Source organism: Lolium perenne, chromosome 1 (genome assembly GCF_019359855.2).
Source record: "Lolium perenne isolate Kyuss_39 chromosome 1, Kyuss_2.0, whole genome shotgun sequence".
NCBI classification, from domain to species: Eukaryota; Viridiplantae; Streptophyta; class Magnoliopsida; order Poales; family Poaceae; genus Lolium; species Lolium perenne.
The window spans coordinates 255,076,063-255,099,561 of record NC_067244.2 but is presented as its reverse complement, the minus strand read 5'-3'; the positions used below and the strand labels follow the sequence as shown (position 1 = coordinate 255,099,561).

General features: G+C 42.7%; 1 protein-coding gene across 1 annotated transcript; it reads right to left on the bottom strand.

Moving 5' to 3' along the window:
* Positions 1-10,095: 10,095 nt before the first annotated feature.
* LOC127327691 (ABC transporter G family member 48) lies at positions 10,096-19,263 on the bottom strand. Its single transcript, XM_051354478.2, has 19 exons — positions 18,718-19,263; positions 16,111-16,193; positions 15,734-15,818; positions 15,360-15,650; positions 15,194-15,284; positions 14,177-15,077; positions 13,920-14,080; positions 13,704-13,807; positions 13,416-13,581; positions 13,235-13,324; positions 12,993-13,108; positions 12,529-12,861; positions 12,128-12,418; positions 11,939-12,022; positions 11,612-11,745; positions 11,255-11,482; positions 10,985-11,156; positions 10,652-10,906; positions 10,096-10,572 (listed from the first exon to the last, which is right to left on the bottom strand). Exons 1-19 carry the CDS (start codon positions 19,240-19,242, stop codon positions 10,303-10,305), a joined length of 4,380 nt encoding a protein of 1,459 aa, XP_051210438.1. The 5' UTR covers positions 19,243-19,263; the 3' UTR covers positions 10,096-10,302.
* Positions 19,264-23,499: the final 4,236 nt, after the last annotated feature.

Here is a 23,499-nt window from a genome sequence, read left to right as displayed (position 1 = left end):
CAAGCTCCTCAACAGCGCGGAGACTTGAACCTCCCTTTGCTAGTCTTTCAATCCGGCCTTCATGATATTCTCTTCTTCTGACTTTACCATGGACCAAATGTCACTTGATGTCAACCGCTTCGCGCCGCTCTTTCCAGAACCAAATGGCTGTAATAAAAACATGGGTGTGCATGAACGAATACCAACCGATTCAGCAAACTCCAGGCAATAGAATCACTGTTATATTCGCTGGCGGTGCCTCAATATATACACCCTCGCCACTAACAACCCGAGAAATGGTCCATTTTTTAATTGATCCCTTTTAGCACTCTTTTCATAGAATTGTCGAAATGTGATGACCAATCTACACTGAGACTTTTCAGAACTACAGTTAGCATCACGTCCAGCGCAACGTCTCATTCAGTCCTCTCTTTGTGAGACTCCTATGGACTTTCCAATTCCACGACAAGCTCATAAGATACATAATAATTACATATGGTAGACAACAACATTAGCGCTGTATTAATTGCACATTAAAACATATATGACCCATCACATTAATCGTCGCCCCATTCATGAAGGATTACGGTGCTTCTCTAACACACAAGTTAAGTCAGCACAGATTTTGGCCAGATAGATTCGAAGTGATCTGTGAGATCAACCCGCAGTCCTCAGCATGGCCCGGTGATTAATAATTAATAGTGTAAATAGGGTAGGCCATCTATCAACTGTTGGGTGTATTTACATATTCAGTAAGCCAAAATTACAACACTATACAGATCCTCACCAGGTCAGACCCCTGGGAACGTCTGGGATTTGCCAGTAATGGAATCACATCCCAATGGCAGAACTTCACTTGCATTGCCACTTTGCCAATGCATATATCGTCTCGTCTCTTTGTTCTTCTATATTCAAATACAGGTACCTAACATTCTGTAGTTTCAGACTCAGGTAAAACTGAACTTTCAACAAACAAAGGGAAAACCACCCCTATCTTTACATTGGTGCGACAAATATTTCTAGTCACAAACAGTAATCAAAATCCAGTGTCCTTGTTTCAGACAGTCATATGCACCATGTTCTGGTATACAACACCTGGTACGTGTAATAGCATCTGCTACAAGTAATAGGACCAAAGTTGTGATGATTATTATCAAAAAAGTTGGCTGTGATTAGTTTTCAGTAAAGAGTAGGTCTCAGAATCAGGATAGTTGGCTGTGATTAGTTTTCAGTAAAGAGTAGGTCTCAGAATCAGGATAGTTAAGCAAACCCAGAAATTTAAAGATAATCAGGATAGTTGGCTGCGCTGAGTGCTTGATGCTGCACCGACTTTCAATGACCAGCTGACGGCAATTCCGCAAAACAAGGAATATAAGGTAGACCAAACATGGATTCAGTGCAGATAACATCAAGTTCATGATTATCCAAATTGTACGACAATGTCATCTTCTCCATGTCGGTAAGGAAAATCACATTACAATCTGCATGAACTGCAAACATCACATAAGAATCACCATCTCTGCGGCAACACCTTCCAAACAGTTCCAAAACGTTAACGGAATGCTTTAGGGTCCACTTTCCAGTACCATAGTTCTCAATAACCCAAATAGAGAGTTGGCAATCATGATGATGATCTATCTGCCATGCATACAGGAGTCCCTGAGACTGCCCAAGGCAAACAATATCAATGCAGCATAGCGAGTCATCTGGCAATTTAATCTCCCTCCAAACTTTCCCCTCACTATCAACCGTGAGTATTGATCCATGAAGGGTACTCAAATGAATAATACCATTTAGGAAGACACGTGTGCGCCTACTCTGATCAATAAGACTAACTCCGGAGGCCCCCTTATTATGCACGTAAGTCCACTCTCCACTTTGTGATGAATATATCCCCACTTTTCCAGAATCAATCCCACAATATGCCATGGGCACAAACACCACAAAACGAGATGGACAAGCTGCGTCAAAACCTAAGCATATTGGTGCGGAGTCCACTAATAATGTGCTGGACTCTTGAGTCGACAATACAATAGGAGGAAGAACAGTCCACTCCTGGGTAGCAGGATTGCACACGACAACATCCGTTTTATGTCCAATTGAAGCATATGCAGAGGAGAAGGCCGGCGCAGAACTGTTGAACATAAATGCGTTTGTATCTCTCACGTAAGAAAGGGAGAGAAGGGTCAACCAGAGTCAGACCTCTCCCAGACAAATTACGAAATTTGAGGTCATTGGCTTGGTAGTAGAAGAAGCCAAAAAGGGTCTATGGCGACCTCTTGCGGATGTCCTGGGAGGAACAGAGGGCAAGCCACGGCTTGGACACACACTTGAAGCGGCAAAGCGACCTATAGGGAACTCGAGCAAGGATCTCGACGAGGGTGCCCTCGGGGAGGCTCACCACCGGCTGCTGCTGCTCAAGCTGCTTCTCCTCCTATACAAATGGTTCGTTTAGGGTTCCCGATTTATTTCAAATATCAAATAGCGGGCTACTGCATTTAGCAGCGGTGATTTCAAAAGCTATAAAAGGCTATAGTGGGCTAAGTCTATATATAGGTTTTGGTAACTAATAAAAAATAGGAAATTTAGGCAACATGTATTCCTACATATATCAATAATTTATAGGTGCATAACATATTAGCATAGTCACATGAGACATACAAATAATATTAACCAGAAGTTCTCGACATAGTTATGCCCACATATTATAACATCAAGTAACAATAATAACATGAGATATAAGGGGAAAATGTGGATTTAGGGGATAAAGTTAGCTGGGTGATTGATCGATATTGTCTCATAAGTAAGGCCACGTTGATAAAACTGTTTGAGGGAACCGTACTTGGACTCGTACGGGTTGCATGTTTATATAGGAATAGACCTAGTACATGAGATGTATCCGATACACATATCGTACGGTATACGGTATAGAGTAAATATGTAACCCTATACAATATCTAACATCCTCCCTTAATCTAAACCTGTTGACAGGTTGAGATTACGCTTAAACTCAGAAAGTTTCTTGACTGGAAGTGGCTTTGTAAATCCATCTGCAACTTGATCATTACTTGTAACAAACCGAATTGCTAGCTGATTTCTTGCAACCCTTTCTTTGACAAAGTGAAAATCAATCTCAATATGTTTTGTCCTGGCATGAAACACAGGATTAACAGAAAGATAATTTGCACCCAGATTATCACACCATATGCTAGGGTTCTGCTTCAACTTAACTCCAAGTTCAGTAAGAAGGGCCTCCACCCAGATTATCTCAGCAGTAGCATTAGCTAATGCTTTATACTCAGGTTCAGTACTAGAACGAGATACTGTAGCCTGTTTTCTGACAGTCCATGAAACCAAATTTGGTCCAACAAACACAGCAAAACCTCCTGTAGACCGCCTATCATCAATATCTCCTGCCCAATCTGCATCAGAGAAGGCACTTAGAAAAGTAGATGAAGAAGGTGTGAACGTGATACCAAGCTTCACTGTATCCTTCACATATCTGAGAATACGTTTTGCAGCTGTCCAGTGTTCTGTAGTTGGAGCATGAAGATACTGACAAACTTTATTAACAGAGAATGTCAAATTAGGACGTGTTAGTGTCAAATACTGAAGTGCTCCAACAATACTTCTAAACTGAGTGCAGTCATCAGGACCAAGAGGTGTACCACTTGTGAGAGACAGCTGATCAGACGTAGACAAAGGTGTAGGAGCAGATTTACAATCTTCCATTCTAACCTTCTTTAGCAAATCAGTAGCATATTTCTCTTGTGTCAGAAGCAACTTATCATTTACCTTTTTTTACCTCAATTCCAAGAAATAAATGTAGATCACCAAGATCCTTGATAGCAATTTATTCAAGTCTCGCAGAAGAGCAGAAATAACATAATTAGAAGAGCTTGTTACTATAATATCATCAACATAGACAGGGACAAATATGATAATGCCTGACTTGTTGAACAGAAATAATGATGTATCAGCCTTTGAGGGTGTAAAACCAAGTGCACACAACTTAGAACTCAACCTGGAATACCATGCTCTTGGAGCCTGTTTTAGACCATACAAGGCTTTGTCAAGCCTATAGACATAATGTGGTGCATGTGGAGCTTCAAAACCAGGGGTTGTCTCATATACACTTCCTCTTCCAGAACACCATGAAGAAACGCATTCTTGACATCTAGCTACCTGAGATTCCATCCCCGAGACACAGCAATAGATAGAACAATCCTGATAATACCTATTTTAACAACTGGACTCAAAGTATCCTCGTAATCAATACCATATCTTTGTTTAAAACCTTTAGCAACCAATATTGCCTTGTACCTATCAATAGATCCATCAGCTCTTCTCTTAATTCTATACACCCACTTGCAATCAATCAGATTATTACTTTTGCTTGGAGGAACAAGATGCCATGTTTTATTTTCCATCAATGCATTATATTCCTCCTCCATTGCTTTACGCCAATGTGAGTCATCAAGCGCCTCAGAAAGATTGGATGGTTCTCCTGTAGAAGAAAACATGCCATATCGTACTGTGCCATCAGTGTACTGCTTAGGCTGCCGTATACCTTTTTGTAATCGAGTGCGATGCGATCGAGGAGGTGTATCATCAGGTGAAGAAGGCGGCGAGGAAGCCACGGAATCTCCCCCACCGGCGCTGCCCACAGACGATCCAGCGGAGGCGTCAGGTGCAGCCGACAGCTGCGGGGAAGCGTCAGGCGTGGATCCCGCGGAGCGGCCAGGTGTCGCGGCAGGACTCGGCGGGGGCGTGTGTTGAGCATGCTCCGCATGCAGAGACGGCGAGGAGCCGCCAGATGGCGCACCATGACGGGCCGACAACGTGCGCTCAACAGACGCGGTCGGAGCAGCATCGCGCGACCCAAGGGCGGGAGAATCTGCGTCAGGCAGATCAGCCTCGAGATCAGAGAGGGCAGCAGAATCTGCATCAGATTCTGCACCATTTTCGTCATCTTCTTGAGAAACAGATGTAGAAGGTGGTAAAAGGAGGATTTCTTTTCGAAGAAGGGGACCGGCATTAGGACGTAGGAATTCAAAAGGAAACACATTTTCATCGAACACCACATCACGAGAAATATACACACGTCCTGTAGACATGTCAAGACACTTAACACCCTTATGAAGAGGACTATAACCAAGAAAAACACATCGAGTGGAGCGAAAAGCAAGCTTGCGAGTGTTATAAGGACGAAGGTTAGGCCAACAGGCACAACCAAAAACACGAAGAGCATCATAGTTTGGTGTAGTGTGAAGGAGGCGTTCAGCTGGAGTTTCAAGATTGATGACTTTGCTAGGTAATAAGTTTATGAGAAATGTGGCGGTAAGGAAAGCTTCATCCCAATATTTAAGAGGCATAGATGCATTAGCTACGAGGGCTATCCCAACGTCAACTATATGGCGATGTTTTCTTTCAGCAGAACCATTTTGTTGGTGGGCATGGGGGCAAGATACATGATGAGTAATACCAACTTTTTGGAAGAAAGCATTGAGTTTTTCATACTCACCCCCCCAATCAGTTTGCATAGTAATAATTTTCCTATCAAACTTGCGCTCAACATATTGTTGGAAATTGAGAAACACTTGATAAACATCAGCACGGGTTTTAAGCAGATAAATCCATGTGAACTTGCTAAAATCATCAATAAAGCTTACATAGTATGAATGTTTCCCAGCAGAGAGAAGTGCAGGACCCCATACATCAGAGAAAATTTGTTCTAGAGGAACAGTAGATCTACTACTAGATGTAGGGTATGGCAACCGATGACTCTTTGCCATTTGACAAGAATCACAAACATATGGAGTACTCTCTGGTGTGTAAGCTATTTTATTTCTCCTAAGAACTTGTTGAACCACAAATGAAGATGGATGTCCTAAGCGGAGATGCCATGTAGAAGACGACGGCTTTATTGTGATGTATGCATGCTTGGAGGACGCATCAGAGATGGGCATCAAGGGATATAGACCTCCATAGCAAGGACCTCTAAACAGGACCCTTCGTGTTGCCTGATCCTTGATGACAAAAAAGAAAGGATGAAACTCAATGAAAACGTGATCATCAAGGGTGAACTTATGAAAGGATAAAAGACTTTTTGATGCACTAGGAACATGGAAAATGGCATTGAGATCAAAAGAAGCATGAGGGGTGCGTAAAGTTGAATAACCAGTGTGACTAATATGCATACCTGCTCCTTCAGCAGTGCGGACTTGGTCGCGACCATTGTAGTCCTCATGAGTGGAGATCTTGTTCAGCTCACCCGTGATGTGATCAGTAGCGCATGTATCATAGTACCAATTTGTGTCAACCCCATGAGAGGCAAAATTTGCATCCTTGTGTCCACGATCTCCATTGTCACGACGATCATCACCATAGCGCCACCAACAATCTTTAGCAGGGTGGTCATGAATGTCGCAGATTTGGCATGTGGTGTCAACATTGCGGGTGGGCTGTCGATCACGACGACGCCCATCATCATCACGCCTATCTCCGTCACGACGACGATCATTATCATGACATCGGTCCTGGTATCCACCACCATCACGACCTTGGTGACCTTGGTAGCCACCACGGTGACCACCACCACCACGCCCACGCCCATCATCACGACGTGGACGATCATCACGCCAGCGATCATCCCGATCCTGGCCACGTGAGGGAGCTCCACCACCACTGCGAGCAAGATGAGCAGAGGAGGTGAAGCTAGTATCTTCATCAGTTTTGTTCATGCGATCAAAGGACTGCACTTGACTAAATAAATCAGACAGTGATGTGTTTGGATTGGCACGGACTGCAGTGACCAGGTACTTGTACTTGTCGCCAAGATTTTTCAAGACTTACCACACGAGCTCATCATCATCAAGTGGTTTTCCAGCAGCAGCAAGTTCTTGTGCAATTGTCTTCATCTTGGCGAAGTATTTGTCAGCCGACATGTCACCTTTCTTGGTCTCAATGAGCGCTGCCCGCAGGTGTTGCACACGAGTCTTGGAGGAGACGGAGACGTGTGAGTTGATAGCTGTCCAGACTTCAGCAGAGGATTCGAGGCCAATAACATGGGCCAAGACATCCGGAGAAAGAGCGTTCACGAGCCAGCAAAGAGCTTGTTGATCACGAGCAATCCAGGTGGTGTATTGGGGTTTGGAACGGTGGATGCTTTTCCATTGCTATCTTCAATCTCGATCAGTTTTTCCGGGGCCTTTTCAGTGCCGTCGACCAGCTCAAGCACAAGAGCACCACGGAGCGCGGGAACGACCAACGCCTTCCACACCAGGGCGTTTTCCCGCGTGAGCAGCTGGGTTGGAGGGGCACCAAGCACAACAGCTAGGGCAGTTGCAGAGAAGGATGACGACGAGGCCATGATCAGGAACCTGAGGGTTCTTGAGGCGGCGGCGGCATAGGGGGTGCGGCGGCGGCGATTTGTCTGTAGGCTTAGATTTGTTTTGGTTGGTAGGGTTTTGGGCGGTGGCGGCTAAGGAGCGGCGGCGGCGATTTCTTGCCTGGTGTTTTGGATGGCTTGTATGCGGCGGCGGCACAGAGACGTGCGGCAGTGGCGGGACTTGTTTTGTCTTTGTTTTGTGGCGGCGGCGGGTAGGTCACGGAAGAGGTGGCTCTGATACCATGATAAAACCGTTTGAGGGAACCGTACTTGGACTCGTACGGGTTGCATATTTATATAGGGATAGACATAGTACATGAGATGTATCCGATACACATATCCTACGGTATACGGTATAGAGTAAATATGTAACCCTATACAATATCTAACACACGTATGAAAATTTGGGTCCAAAATTTTGACCCGCTAAGCGGAAACCTTAGTGGCTAAGGGACTAAATTTAGGACTAATCAATTTAGACTACTAGATGATACCCCGCGCGTTGCTGCGGAAATATTTGGGTATAATATTGTCAATAACTGGTTGATATAAAGTTAAAAGTGAACAGAAAACATAAACAACCTACTATATGAAGTGTTCTTATACAGACTTGAGAGAAAGAAAAATAGAGAGTTATCCATACTGACATACAGACTTGAGAGAGAAAAGAGTTATCTAACAAAAATGCGTTTTGTATTCAAATTCTGCATACAATTCTCATCACAATTTGTAGCTCTTGCCAATTAAAGCGGAAGACTGAATAAGAAATCATTACAGTTTTGTTACATGCATTTTTCCACGTTCTACATCCACAATTAGCATGTCATGTTCGCTTCCCATCTGTATAGAGATTAAGAACTATATATATTTCTATTCTGAACATACCAATAATCCATCTACTCCAAAATTAATTATCTGTTTGTCTACTCTTGAATGAATCGGAAATGGCAGAGTGGAAATGGATTAGTACATCTAGCAAACATCACCGAACAAAACCAGAATAGAAGTACTGGAAAATAAAGAGAAGCATAAGAGGAATTTTCCAAGGGGATATCATTTTACAATGAAGGTAGATAGCAAATCGTTATAGTTTGGTTACCTGCATGGTATTTTCGTTGTGCTTCCACAACTAATAGCTCATGTTCCATTCACAGCTACAGTATATAGCTAGAGATAAAATAAACTAATTCCTGAACATACCAATCCATCTAGAAACATTTATTTGTTTCTTTACTCTGGAGAGAATATGAAATGGAAATGTTGAAATGGATTTGTTCATCCAACCAACATCATCGACGCAGACCAGAACAGAACTATTTGAAAAATATCCAAGGGTGAAAAACAAAAGAAAATTGAGAGGCATCATATGATTGTCCCAAGCATCTCCTGAACACTTAGATTGTTCCAATACATCATCCCAATACCGTACTGACCTGTTCTCCAAAAAGCAATCTGCATATTAGACTATAAGGAAATATCCCAATGGCTAGAGAAAGTGTTTCCTGTAATCCACGAACAAAATTAATTCCAGAGAGAGGGAGATAAGGACCTGGTAGTGGAGGCCCCAACGGAGCTGGGTGTGACATCCGTAGCAATACTGTCACCTACAAGGCATAGATGTCTAGTGCCCCAGGCAGATGAGGTATATAATGGCTCGGTAGGCCATCAGTCATAAGTCGATGCGTTGGGAGATATTAAATATAAGTGTGTTTTCATTAGCGGAATGGGTCGGTGAATTATTGCAGTAAACATGGAGATGCAGAAAAAAGGAAAATCAGTACATATTAAGTTAATAGAGTACCTGATGACATGGCATGGCTGAATGAGATGAGGGCCAATAGAAACAATTGGGGTGATGTGGAGAGCTTGCATGTTGAGAGAAATCACTTAGTGGGTTGCTCCAATTTAGATATTATAGATTAGCGGGTATTTTTGTTAGCCTACAGAGATCTAGTCAATATTTAGCCGTAGCGGGAGGCCTCCTGAAAAGTTATAGCCGGCTATTTAACACTTGAATTTATTCAGTATCGAAGAGGCGAAGCAAACCTGAGAACCTACCGCAGTAATGGTCGGGAGCGACGGCGTAGAATGTGGCAGAGCGTCTCCGTCGCTGCGGACGGTCGCCGGCCGATGGTCCTGCACCGTGCAGCCATGCTCGTCTCCTCCTGTTGGCGGCATCGCCCCAAATACTTGTTGGCAGACTCACAAAAAAAAACTTGCTGGCACTTTACTTAGGATATTTCATATTACCTCCGTACATATGATAGTTCAAATTCTTATGGGTTAGTAAATAATTTAGTATTATTTCAGATGGATATAAAGATAATATTTTTAGTCACTGATTTTTTTCAGTATCGCATAAGGCTACAGAGCCCCAACATTCCGTTTCAAAAACTAAAAAGAAAAACGGAGCTTCGCCACATTGGTCACTTTTTTATGCGGACCTCCCGTTTCCGCTGCCCAACACATAAAGACTATGGTTGCTCACTTTTTATTTTCAACAACTCCCATGGCATTCATTCTGCAGGAAGAATTCCTCTTTGGGAGAGAGGGGATACCTTCTTCTTATCAACTGAAACATAAATCTCAATAACATTAGTACAAGAATTATATATATGAAGCAAGAATTATAATTTTCTACTCAGATGGATTTTTTTTTTTTTTGCACAAACCATGCGCAAGAACTTGACCACAGCTTCTTTGTCATACACTTTTACCAGGGCAAAGGACGAAATATGTACCAATTTCACACTCAAGGTCATGAATATCCCTCTGTATACAGTAGTACATAAACTGAGATTCTGGCAATAATAGTTAACAGACAAAAATTGACTTCTCCCATATTATATACTAGTAATATACACACGCTCACACACACATGCACTAGACTGCTTCGTATGCACGCACTAGATTGCTTCGTAGCGACACACTGCCTAACGTTTCTGGAAGTTTAAGACCTTGATGGAATAGCCAAACATGAAGAAGAAGGCGACGATGTAGGCAAAGTGCCCTAGCACAATGTAGCCCAGGAAATCGTGCCGTATTCCCAGATTGTCATCCAGAAATTGCTTCACCAAAACCGGTTTCCCACCGGGGACCGTAAGAGTACCCGTGTTCTCGCCAAACTGCGATGCAACAACGCCATAGATGGTCCAGGACACCGGGTTGAGCCAGTAGTACCACCTCCACCAGATTGGTATCATCTACAACAATCCATCACAACAATCGTTAATCGATGAATTTGGACACGCAACACGGTTAACCTAAGCTTAATTTGTTTACCGTCCTGACGACAAGGAATCCAGCAAACAGGTTCCACAGAGGTAACGCAAAGGTTACCAGTATGCTTGCGAGCATCGCGGATGGGGTCAGTGCCACCAACATCATGCCAAACAATGTAAAGTAGTTGAAGCTTGAGATAATGAAGAACAGGAAGTAGAAGAACTTGTCAGCTTTCCACTCATATCCAATCATCGGATAGATGATGAGTGTGTATAGAGACCCCTGGACGATGTTGTAGATGATCTCCACGCTTGTCTGCACAAATCACACAATGCTGAGACCCCATATCCAAAATGATTAGCAAACCACCGCATTAAAACTACACAAGTTTACCTGAGCTAATGCATAGGATAATGGAGAATACATCCCCGCCGCCTTTTCACGGTAGAAAACTGTTCGCTCAATTGCCACAACAGGTTGAACCGTGAAGCAATTAGCAGCCCCAAGAAAGAAGACCGCAGCATAAGTGGCTCCAAGTAGATTGAACAAATCTTGCTCTGAATCTCTGCCCAGACACACAAAATTATTAGTGCCTCCAGAAGAGCTAATGTGTTATCTTTGAACAACATTGCTCTCAACTATAGCAAGAAAATGGGATCATACAGTTTTGTTCCTTTCTGCCAGAACACCGTGCCAAATACAAGACCATTGAGCAAAGTCATAAGATAGCGCATGGCGTTGTGCGGTGGATTCTTCCAGTAAGATTTGTATTGTTTCCAGAAGTTTGCAACATACTGGTTGTAGAAGTTCTGAGAATACTTTGTAGGAAATGAGAGATCCTCATAGCCTGGCGGGGGAATGCTTAATTCCTTAATAATTTCTTGGTTTTTCCTGGTCAAATTTAACAAACAGGAACTTAGAGTAGAGAGTATAAGTGAAAACAATTGCATTTGTTTAATGGAAATGATAGCTGCTGTTTAAAAATGTCAAAGAGTTACTTTCAGTGACTGAGGTACTCACCTATAAAGAGCGGAATTAGCATAAATTTCAGCAAAATTTACTTCCAAGCGAGCCTCGGCTAGAGGGGAGCTAACTTCCAACATCCATGTTGCAGGATTATATCCTTCTGTAATCTTTTCAACACCTGGAATTGCCTGCAATGCAATGTCAGACCCATCGGTTAGTTCTTTTTTTAACTTTTGCTACACCTGCAAGGAGTTCAAGACATGTTTGATCTTTAATGGATTTACTGAGCCCAGTGATCATATTTTGTAAGCATGTGTTCAACTCAGAATAAGTGAAATCCTGGCCACCCGCAAACCAAAACATGTAAGCAAAGTAACTCACCTCAAAATATTCAACCAGTTTATGAGAGTGGCGACCAAGATCACCAGCATAAATAACCTGCCCTCCCCTTTTCAAAAGTAGAAGCTACAAAAGGAGCCAGTTGTGAGTTATTCACATTTGTAGAGCTAACGTAGTTATAATATATGGAGATAATGGGAGACAAATAGAAATACAGAGAGGGGAGAGTACCTCATCAAAAGACTCAAATATATCAATGCTGGGTTGATGGATTGTGCAAACCACAGTACGCCCAGTGTTGACTGTATTTCGCACCGCCCTCATGACAATCGCTGCTGCCCTAGCATCAAGACCAGAAGTTGGTTCATCCATGAATATGATTGAAGGATTTGATACCAGCTCCACAGCAATTGTCAATCTCTTCCTTTGTTCAGTCGATAACCCGTCAACTCCAGGAAGACCAACCATGGCATTACGCAACACATCAACCTCTACAAGGGTCATGACTTCCTCCACAAACATCTGTGCGGGTGGAGGTTTATTTCTTTAATCAAAAACAATTACAGCTTGAACCTTCAAATATGTATAACACCGCATCTTTACAAGAGTCTGAAGATGGCTTGAATAAATACCTTTCTCGTTTTGTCATCGACATTTGATGAAAGACGCAGCCAGGCTGAGTAGAGAATGGACTCGTATATAGTAACATTTGGTGAATGGATATCATTCTGTTCACAATAGCCACTAATGCGGGCAAAAGTTTCTTGTTTTTTAGGGTAACCAGAGAGGGTGATGCTTCCTTCAGTAGACCCGCTAGTTTTCCTTCCTGCCAGGACATCCATTAGAGTGGTCTTTCCAGCTCCACTCACGCCAACTAATGCCGTCAGAACACCTGGCCTGAAAGCACCACTGATATCAGTGAGCAACTGGAGACGACTTTCTGCAAATCCTTGCTCCTTCATTTCCTGAAACACAAGATAACAAATCTTAACGCTAGACCTAAAATAAAAATTACCACATCTGCACATAAGTTTATCATACAAGTGAACAACTTATGTCCTGACACAATATGTGCGAGGAAGGTAGGTAGGCTTACCGCAGGCATGTCCACATAATAGTTTACATGGTTGAAAGAAAGTGAAAGAGGCTGGAAAGGCAAGACAAATCCTGACTGAGTTGGCCTATTTGTGGATCCATTAGGACCTACAGAAACTTCAAGTGCAAAGAGTGGCTAATTAGTCTTATTAAGGCATCAGTCGGCTTGATAAATATCACATGAATTTAAGAATATTATGAATGCTACAATAGTCTAACATAGATACTTTTAGAAGATCTAACCCATGGATATTGAAGATGCCATAGTAGATGATACATTGTCTTCTGACTCATTCTCTATGTCTGAAACTAGTGTGTTTGAGTTGCCACTAGCTGGAATAGAAAATATTATATGTAGTGTAAGTACCTCCCTCTTGATGCCATCAAAGGATAATGTCAGCCAAAAGAAAATAATGGTACTCACGACTCAAGTATGTAAGGGCCAAAATGTATAAGATGTTGAACAGAATTGCAAATGCTATAATGGCTCCTATGGAAAGCCAGAAGCCCCCGTCAGTAGTAAAAAGTCCTTTCGACTTAAGAAGAGCCTTGCCTACTGTTGGTGCATCAATAAAAGTGTCGGTGTTTGGCTGTAATAACATTGAAAGACTTACATTATGAGACATTGTCAACTTGACAACACTAGGATATCATGGTGTCTGAGTTCAGAGAAACTAAAACAAGAAAATACACTGTCCTTAGAAAAACTTACAGTGGCCCACCTACTGGCAAGGAATTCATTGACGGATATTGCATTTTGACTGTACATCATAGGAGATGACCAGTATGCCCATATCCACCATGGTCTGATGTCACCTGTCCATATTAAATTTAGGGAGGGGGAAGGTTATCAAATGAGGGGCAGATAACTGATTTACCGTGCCTAACTAACTAGATATGACTTTTTTTTTCATGATGGAATACTTACCTCTAGGGATAAGAAATCCTCCAAATATGAAAATAATAAGGATCACAAACAACCCAAAAGTATTGGCCACAACCATTGATTTCAAAACAGCACCCAGAAATCGGAACAAAGCCATTGCCATTTGGTGAGTTGCGAAGAAAGCTAAAAGCTGGCGAAAGAACCTATAATGAGCAGGTATATGAATACTGGAGTTATCAATTTGAAATATTAAGATGCAAACGGCTAAGTGGGCACAAGGATTATACCCGGACGCTTACCTTCCTGCAGCAGGTGCAAAGCCCATCACGTAGTATGTGAGGGCGACCCATACCCCAGCCTCCATAAGCGAAACAGGAATTTTTAAGATGATGTTTGCCAGTCCCCAGGTCCATGCGGGGAAGAACAAGAAATCCCTTTGTTTGTAGAACGTAGGAAGCATCTTTATGGTTAGTTGTACCTCAGCAAACCCATTGAACAAGATGGTGATTAAGCTGAAAGTCAGGGCTCCAAAGAATTTGGTACCATCAGAAATCTGCCCACTGGGCATCTTTGTTCTGAGGAACACAGTCATGGCCATGAGCCCAAGGATGATCAACTGGGAGACTTTGAAGATGTAGATGAACGAGTTGCGCTTCATCAACAACAGCTCTCTCGACATCACTACCTTGAGTGACTCCTTGTTGGATAGGCCATACTTCTTGGTGGTCAACGCGGCAGGATGGGTTTTGGACTTTTCGAAAGGGATTTGCATCTCCTTGAGCATCTGCTGACCTACATGGAATGACTTGAAAAGCTCAGCAAACTTGGGGACTGACACGGGACGATATTGTTCCTGTTCACGGTACCAGTATTGTTGTTGGTCTTTCTTGGAAGTGACCTCTTGAAGGAAGTCAGCGACTCCTTTCCTAGCAGGGCACCGAAAACCAGAAGCTTCAAAGAATTCCAAAATGTTCTCACGTGGCCCATGGTACACTATGTATCCATCTGATAGCAGAATAATATCATCAAACAAGTTGTATGTCTCAGGTGGTGGCTGTAGGAGGGAGATCATCACGGTCTCATTCATCACATGGACCAATTGCTTCACATACTTTACAATCTGAAACGTGCTAGAGCTATCCAAACCAGTGGAGATTTCATCCATGAACAAAGCCCTTGCAGGTCCTGTTAACATTTCCCCTGGCATAAAAAAAGAAAAAAATATCAGATAAGCATAACAAATGACAAATTCCTTTTTCCACAATGAATTAAGCGGTCGAGCTTATTTTATATAGTTTTGTCATGTGTGTGCATACCAGTTGTGACACGTTTCTTTTGCCCACCAGAAATCCCTCTGATCATGTCATCACCGATCAAGGTATCAGCACAAATATCAAGCCCAAGGACCTGAAAGCGAGGGTGATCTAGACTCTTGTTCTGTTACAGATATACGTGCAATGAATAGAACAGTCAAAATCTCACCTTCAGAGTAAGATCTGTTACAATATTGCTCTCATGCCCCTGCACCGCGGTAGCTTTCATGTATGCGTCGATCTCAGGGTCCGGCTTTATGCCCGCGTTGCGCTCCCTCTTAGCGAGCTCCGTGAGCATGTCATATCTGGCACCGACGCCCAAGCAGCGCCTGGAAAAATCCAGTGTCTCTCGCACGGTCATCTCCGCGTTGTGTAGGTCATACTGACTGACATATGCGCTGGTCCTCTCGGGGTAGAACTCCGAGAACGTGTGGCCACAATACGTAATGTTGCCAGATACCTGCAACATGAAAGAGATGGTGATTATTTTTATGCATGCAGCCATAAAGAAAAGCAGGAACATAAAAAACAGACGAGTTAAACCTTGAGGCTTTTATCAAGCTTGCCGGTAAGCGCTCTCATAAGCGTGCTCTTTCCTGAAGAAGGAGGTCCAAGAAGAAGAGTCATCCTGAAAATAACATGCATGTCGCATAGTTACTTTTTCAGGTTTTTATGCATTTATAGCAAATTGATAACAAAAGTAATGAGTTGATTTCCGTGCATGAATGTTCAGATACTGGAAAAAGGTTTTGGGGAACCCCTGGTCTCTGGCTCTGTGCAAAAACACTTGGAACAAATTTATACTGGTTGATGATGCATGAGAGGCATGTGGCAGAGATAACATGCCTGCTATACTACGGCTGCTGCAACCAGCTGCAGAATAATCGTAAAGAAAGAAGCATTAGTAGTTAGAAGCATACCTGGATGGTTTGAGGATGCCGTTGACGCTTCGGAGTATGTTGATGGTTTTCTTGTTGTTGGAGGCGAGCCGCCCAATAAAACTCTGCATTGCGGTCATGAGGCATTGTGTTAGCATCTCGTAATATTCAGCTTGCACACAAGTAATGCACATGGGTGCAGCATAGAAAAAACTGTGCATAATCAATAGTAGGAACAAGCAAGCAAGGCAGTACAGTACTAGTTGGTGTCAAAATGACAAGCACCTCTGCTGCGTTTGGCTTGGCCTCTCGTCCAACACGTCCAAGGCAAGGCGCCACATGCCATTTGACGCAGGATCTAGAGCCGGTCTGCTCCGCTGTCGAGGGCTGATTTGTATTCAGTTCGCTGAACATCTATTTCTTGTTCTCCCATTCCTGCCATTTCTTTATGCGCCACCACCGCAGGGGAGGATCCCAAAGTTTACTCGACTCCGTAGAAAGTCCTCCTCCAGCAAGCCCCTCTCGTTTTGGTGAAATCATCCCACGGATGAAGCAGACCTTTTTTGGCGGGAAAGATGAAGCAGGCCTTACAGACGCAAGAACACGCTTTTGTATCTTAGAGGCATTTCGTCGAGCACCTCCAAGGTGGAATCGCCTCATGTTGATTGGAGTGGGCGACCTGATGTGGGATCCAGACATGACCTGCTCTCGCGAACTGGTGTGGGATCCAGACATGGTCTGCTCTCGCGAACTTATGAACCGATGTCACGGTTTGTGTTCAGCTCGCTTCTTCTCCACCACCTCCCTGCTTGTGGCTGCCGCCGGTGAGGACCCTAAGCAGACCAAAACGTTGTTGTTGGTAGCTTCATCCCATAGGAAATTCCCCTCCACCGACCAGCCGGCGATGGGAAGGAGTCGTGCATGGTGTGGTATGCGTTGGTCTCGGCGAAGAAGCAGGGTGGGATATGCTGGGTCGAGGAAGAGGAAGCAGTGTTGGGTGGATGAAGAGGAAGCAGAGTGGGGAGTAGAAATGCAGGGTGACGTGGCAGCGACACATCTCCTTTGGTGTCCACGTAACGGGGACAAAACGAAAAAACTGTACTAGTTCGCGCCCAGTAAAGTTATCAGGTAACCTCGAATAATAATGTTTCATGAAAAGTGTTGTAGATTTATTTAAAAATGATAGTATGTAGACGTATTTTAGTGAATACATACATGCGGATTTAGATATAAATCTGTGGTACATATTATGAAGCGGAAATTGTACAAGTGAGATTAAAAATACACATTTCATAAAATTTAGTTTGATTTGCTAAGAAAGTTGGACGTGAAAATTGAAATTCGTTGCATGGAGTACCATCATTTGAAGATACCACCTGAATAATACTAAGCCAGACACCCATGTTTTGCAACTATTTGTTGTTGAATTTCTTTTTTTCAGCAATTGGACGAAGAATGTAATGGTGACATGGATTTTTCACTGGCACGGTATCGCGACCACAATGATGATAAAAATGTAATGGAAAATGAAAATAATCTGGTTATCAAAGGGAAGAAACATGAAGAGCTTCGTTGCATGGAGTTTTATCACTAATTCGTGTTCTAGTGGCTACAACAAAATGATGATGAGGAGTGGAAAATAAAGGGATAAAGTAGAGCATGCATGCGTTACAACATTGGCCGAATTCTTCTACACGAGGCATGTGTTGGCCAATGTTCAGGTGGCGTCTAAGCGAGAGGATGATTAGTTTGGCGTTGGTTAGCGGATGGGTTTTTCTTGGCGAGCTTGGCCTACAGGGCCTTCTTCGTTGGCATGGCGAGAGCGCTGACGGCCTCTCAGATTTGGCGGTCACGGGTTCCTTATTCTTGCAAATTCTTTGTGTAGCTCATCTCTACGAATTTGATGGCCGACAGGCTACAACGGTGTGGCCTACCTTTCCCAGCTTCCTGCCCTCTCTACAATCAAGAGCCAGAGACGATACATCACCTACTCCTGGGTGGCGTTGTGACTCGCGAGGTCTAGGCCTCGATTCTTACTCGCTAGGGTAAGCCAGATTGGATACCTACGGCAGATTCTGACTTGGTTAGTTGGTGGACCTCAAGACAAGGTCAACGATCTGCCTAATGGGACTTTTGAACTACGATCATACTTATCTTTCGTTGCATCTAGAGGCACCGGAACGATGTGGTCTTCACTGCTGCTATTCCGGTCGTCCTGGTGATCAAGGCGAAGATCAAGGAGGAGTTCGAGCGGCGGTGTATAGCTAAGCCTTTTCATACATATAGCTTTGACTTTCTGGAGCTGGTGGAGTTGTGGTGGTAGTTTTTTTTTCCGGATATTAGTGGTAGTTAGAAGAGTAGGCTTAGACTGGGGGAGCTCCCACCCCATGCAGGGAGCATGAACTTGCCGCTTGCGGCGTGGTTTTGGGCTTCTTTATCATTTTTTTTAATATATATCTAATACACCTTCTAGGACCTATTCTCAAAAAAAAAGAAACTACCAGCGCACAAAGCAAATCATGCAGCGCATGCTGAATTTGCAGAGCATAAAGGAACAAACAGGAAGCAGGCCATGTATGGAGTTAGCAGAACATGGTCGGCAGAGCATGAGTTTGCAGAGCACGCATGGAGGTCTCGATGGCGACGCACCTGGAGAAAATTGGCGGTAACATTCCATAGCGTGGGCAAGGCGCTACTCCCCACGATCGCATCAACCTCAATGCTGAGCCCTTCGTACCTGACCTCGATGCTCGGCAGCTCAATGCCCACCCGATCCACCCGGTCCCTCAAACTCCGCAAGAACCGCTCGCTGTCATCCTGGAACACCCGCTCCAGCAGCGCGCGGCCGCCGTCCCCGCTCGCCAGGTGCTCGATCTCCACCAGCCCGTCGCCGGCCAAGTCGTGGAGGTCGTGGTTGGCCAGGAGGATGGCCCGGCGCATCCGGTCGTAGGTGGGGAGCTTCTCCAGGGCGGCCCACCGGAGGTTCTCCTCGTCGTCGTCGTGCCGGCGGGAGGAGGAGGCCGAGCTGCGGCGGAACGGGTCGTCCATGTCGGGCTGCAGGCCCATGGCTTGGTGCCGGATGGAGCTCGACATGTTGCTGCCCCAGCTCCGGCTGCTCCGCCGGCTGCGCGACAGAGCCGAGCCCGGCATGCCTAAGCCCGCGGTTGGCTCCATGGCGTGGTTGCTTTGCTAACCAATTGGTCTGCTGCTTAGCAGCTAATGTTGTTAGGACGAAGTATATATAACTACTCGATCGGTAGTATTGTGCAGGACAGGTAGCAGCTGCGCCGAGAATGAATGAAGATGGAGACTGGTCCTCAGTCTCCATGAGAATGGGTGCCCGGGAAATCCAATCACGATACTATATTTGAATATATTTATCTCAACTTCAGGTGGGTAAATTTAGATAAATCTACGATATTTTTTCGAGCCGGATGAAGTATATAAACTAGATCAGATGTATAAGTGAGTTTACATTTATCCAACTTAAAGTACTCCCTCCACTCAGAATCACTCCGCGTTCAAGATTTAATCAAAATGAAGTTTGATGAAATATTTTAAAATAAATATAAATATAAATATCCATATTACAAAATCTATACTATTAGAATCATCATAAAATATATTTTATATTATGTACATTTCGTATTATGAATGTTTATAAAAAATAATATTTTTGGTCTAACTTGATGAAGTTTGACTCGGAACGCAAACAATAAATATAAAGGGAGGATCTCTAGACAAAAGTTACCATGTTTACGGGAAAGGGAGGATATGCCGTCGGTGAATGGACAGGGATTTGGTGCACATGGGCACCAGTGATCCCTCCACTTTCAGTTTTTCAAAAATTCCAAAACCTTACATTTTTATGTTTTCAAAAATTATGGCGCTAAATATGTAGATAGCTATGTACATGAAAAGTTGTGCAAAAAAGTCCCGGTAAAAATAATTTAAATTTTAAGAAATACAAAAAAGACAAATTTCTGACAAAAGGATACACTATTGTAACACTGTTTTACTACAACTTACTGTCAGAAATTTGTCTTTTTCATATTGTTCAAAATACAAAGTATTTTTAACGAGACTTTTTTGCATACACTCCTTCCACATATATATGTCTATATATTTAACACCGTAATTTTTTAAGACTTAGAAATGTGAGGTTTCAAAATTTTCGAAAATCTGAAACTCAAGAGAGCACTGGTGCCCGCGTGTAAACAACACTTTCCGTCGGTGAATTAACTATTTCATTTCATCAGATTTTGTTTTCCATGTGCTAGCTGATACGTCAGCCAACTCGGCTAACCAATCAAGCGAGTGAGCAGGTACGATGACGCCAGCAGAATTGACCTGGCTCCACGAACAACGTATGTACGTGCATTGGACCGAGAGGGACGGGATGGCTGCTAAGCTACTACCCAATCATCGTCTATTTCTTACATTTATATTTCCGAGTCAACCAACTCCCAGATATTGGTAAAAAATATGTGCATTAGCTTAATTGTTGGGTGCTTTCTTTGCACTTGCTTTTCCATGGAGGGTCACATGATTTGAAGAGCATATATACTTCCTCCTACTTAGTGTTTAGATATATTTAAATTTAGATAAATTTAAAATATTTTTCGTGGGATGAAGGAAGCACATAATGTTTTAAGTTGAGTAGTTGCTGGTTCACGGAAAGAAACATAGGTATTTCTTCTTTCGAATAAGAGATTTGCTATGGCCTAAAAATAAGCAAGGGAGATATTTGACTGCGTGGATCAATGTGCCATGGCATTTCCGCACTACCTATAGACCTATAGATACTGTCTTTTTTTTGAAAAAATATAAATATACTTCAAAATACGTGATAACAATATGGTAGGAAAAATCACTAAGAAAAAGTGGTAATTTGTTTGTTTCATTTGATGTTATCTAATAGAAGATTTTTTGAATCACTTGTATACTCTATAACCTCACTCCTTTATTTTTCAAAAATTAATTTCAATGGCTTGGGGATTGCAGTGAATTGAAAAAGTCGTTGTAGAAAAGCTATGTTGGTTTGGGTCAACGTAATGCATAATGGCATACGTGCGCAAGTTTACGCATGTATACTTGAACGAAAATGGGAATTAGGTATTGTTCCCTAAAAGGTAATTAACGACCACAATATAGATCATCGGAGAAGTTAAGGAGTAGCGTAGTATAAAATTGTCTATGGAAGCACATGATCTTCCTTTTGATTCTTTCTTGATAAAGAAAATATATTGATACTAAGTTGATATCAATTACACATAGCATCTGCGTCAATATAATGACTAGAGCGAAGTCTAAACATCAAGGTTGCACACAACCGAAAAAACAAAAGAGGAAGAAAATCAAAGACCATGAGGAGCAATTGGAGACTCACAACAGCAATAGAACAACCAGTGGTAATGACACCTCAACTCCGAAAAAGCTTCTCTAAAACGACGTCTCTACAAAGGTAACAATGCACAAACACCATCGTCGTCCGATCTAACTAGCATGGTTACATACTAGAGTTTCATCCTAAAAAGATCAATCTCCAAACGATGCCTCCAATAAGAAAATGACTAGGAAACCACCATTGCCAGGTACAATCACCGAAGGGCAGACCTAAGGTTTTCATCCAGAAACTAAAACACAAAGTTCAAAGAGCACCAGCAAGAACAAACTCTGCTAGGGTTGTCGCCTCCACTTGTCAAGAAAACTGCTGCAAAATATCGATCCTCCGACATGCGGACTTCTTCGGGCCCGTTGTGAGTACTCTCTAGGATTTCCTTGACTCAACACGAGCACACGAGATGGATCCTCCGGTCAAGTCTTCTAACATGGACCATAAGTGCAATTGACTGGCTAGCTAGGTCTAAATTCCGTTCCAGTTGATTGAATAATTGTCGTTGTCGTAGCTTAGATCATTATCCAGCCATCATGGCATGCGTGTTTAGCTCTTAGCAGCCTAGCATAGTGAGAATTAATGAGAATAGTCAATAATTGTCTTAGCAGCCTAGCATTTGTAGGTATCAATTGGTCATGTATGATGTCGTTCATAGTACACCTTCCTTGTCACAATGTAATGTATATAAGATTTTTTTAAAGTCAAATGATATTAACTTTGATTAAGATTTTTAGGAAAACTAACTGCATCAACCATACCAAATGTATTCCATATGAAAATATACATCGTGAGGAATTTATTGATATTGATTTCCTATTCTAGATGGTGATAATTGTTTTTACATACTTGATCAAACTTTATGTTATTTGACTTTTCAAAAAAAATTATACATTTTGCCAAGGAGGAAGTATAAAGTGGAAATTAAGGATTGCATGCCTTGCATGTCAATGTTAACACTAATGTTTAAGCTATAGCCCGCCCATTGGATTCAGTTTGATACAATGGATAAGAACTAGTAAACGATGAATTGACTAACCATCAAACATGTGGCTAAGTCTGGATAATAGAGTAATCCACGTCCTAGCTGTCGTCGCCTCCAATTAAATAAATCAATCCTATGGTACTTCCGTGGAATATATAAGCAAACTGTTATTTAATCCTAATAAATAATTGATAAAGCATTATCATAGATATCGTTATTAAACTAATTGTGCGAACTAATAAAGTAGATAAATATATGTACATCTAAACAGGACAAACTAATCACCTCTATTTGAAACACTAGAACAAAAAAAGTTAGATCTAAACGAGGAAATGAAGAATCACGTATGGTGTACAGCATGAGCTGCGGCAACAACAGCAACGTTCGTGTTAGTGTTGTCGCCCACGTCTGAGTCAACACAGCCCACGACGAGCCAAAAAAAAATTTGAAACCGGCTGACAACACGTTTGTTAATGACTCATCACGAATTAAAATTTAAAAACAAGATGTATCAATAGAATCTCGCCTCGGCTCATTCCTGCAATCCACGGTGCATCGCGACGGGCGGGGTGGACGAGCGGGCGGCGAAGGAGTAGGACCGTGTGAGGGCTTCTGTCAACACCCGTATTTTTAAGTCCAGATGCCTATTATGCCATACATGGCAATCCCAGGAAGAGTGTTGTTGCGAGACATAACAGTTGATATTATAAGTCATCATTCATTACAAACCATAGTCGTCTTACAAATATTGATCACATGGAGATTTCAAAAAAAAAAAATATTGATCACATGATCCAATATTACACAAATAGTTGATCTAATAATCAACGAACACATTACATAGTGGAAGCGTAGAAGTAGTGGACTATCTAATCTACAGGCCAACGCTTGACGTCAGGAGTAGTCCTAGTTGTCGTAGACGTCTTGCTGTTATGCGTCTCGGTACTGCTGCTCCTCTTCATAGTCTGGCCATTTGAATAGCCAGGGATACAGCCGTGAGTACTTTAAAGTACTCGCAAACTAATACTAGTGTAAGTACTACCAATTTTAG

Coding starts and splice junctions, on each gene's coding strand:
- LOC127327691 (XM_051354478.2), bottom strand. CDS start 19,242: ATGGAGCCAACCGCGGGCTTAGGCATGCCGGGCTCGGCTCTGTCGCGC. Junction 13,582..13,703: donor TTGCCAGTAGGTGGGCCACT/GTAAGTTTTTCT, acceptor ATGTTATTACAG/CCAAACACCGACACTTTTAT. Junction 10,907..10,984: donor TATCCTATGCATTAGCTCAG/GTAAACTTGTGT, acceptor TGATTTGTGCAG/ACAAGCGTGGAGATCATCTA.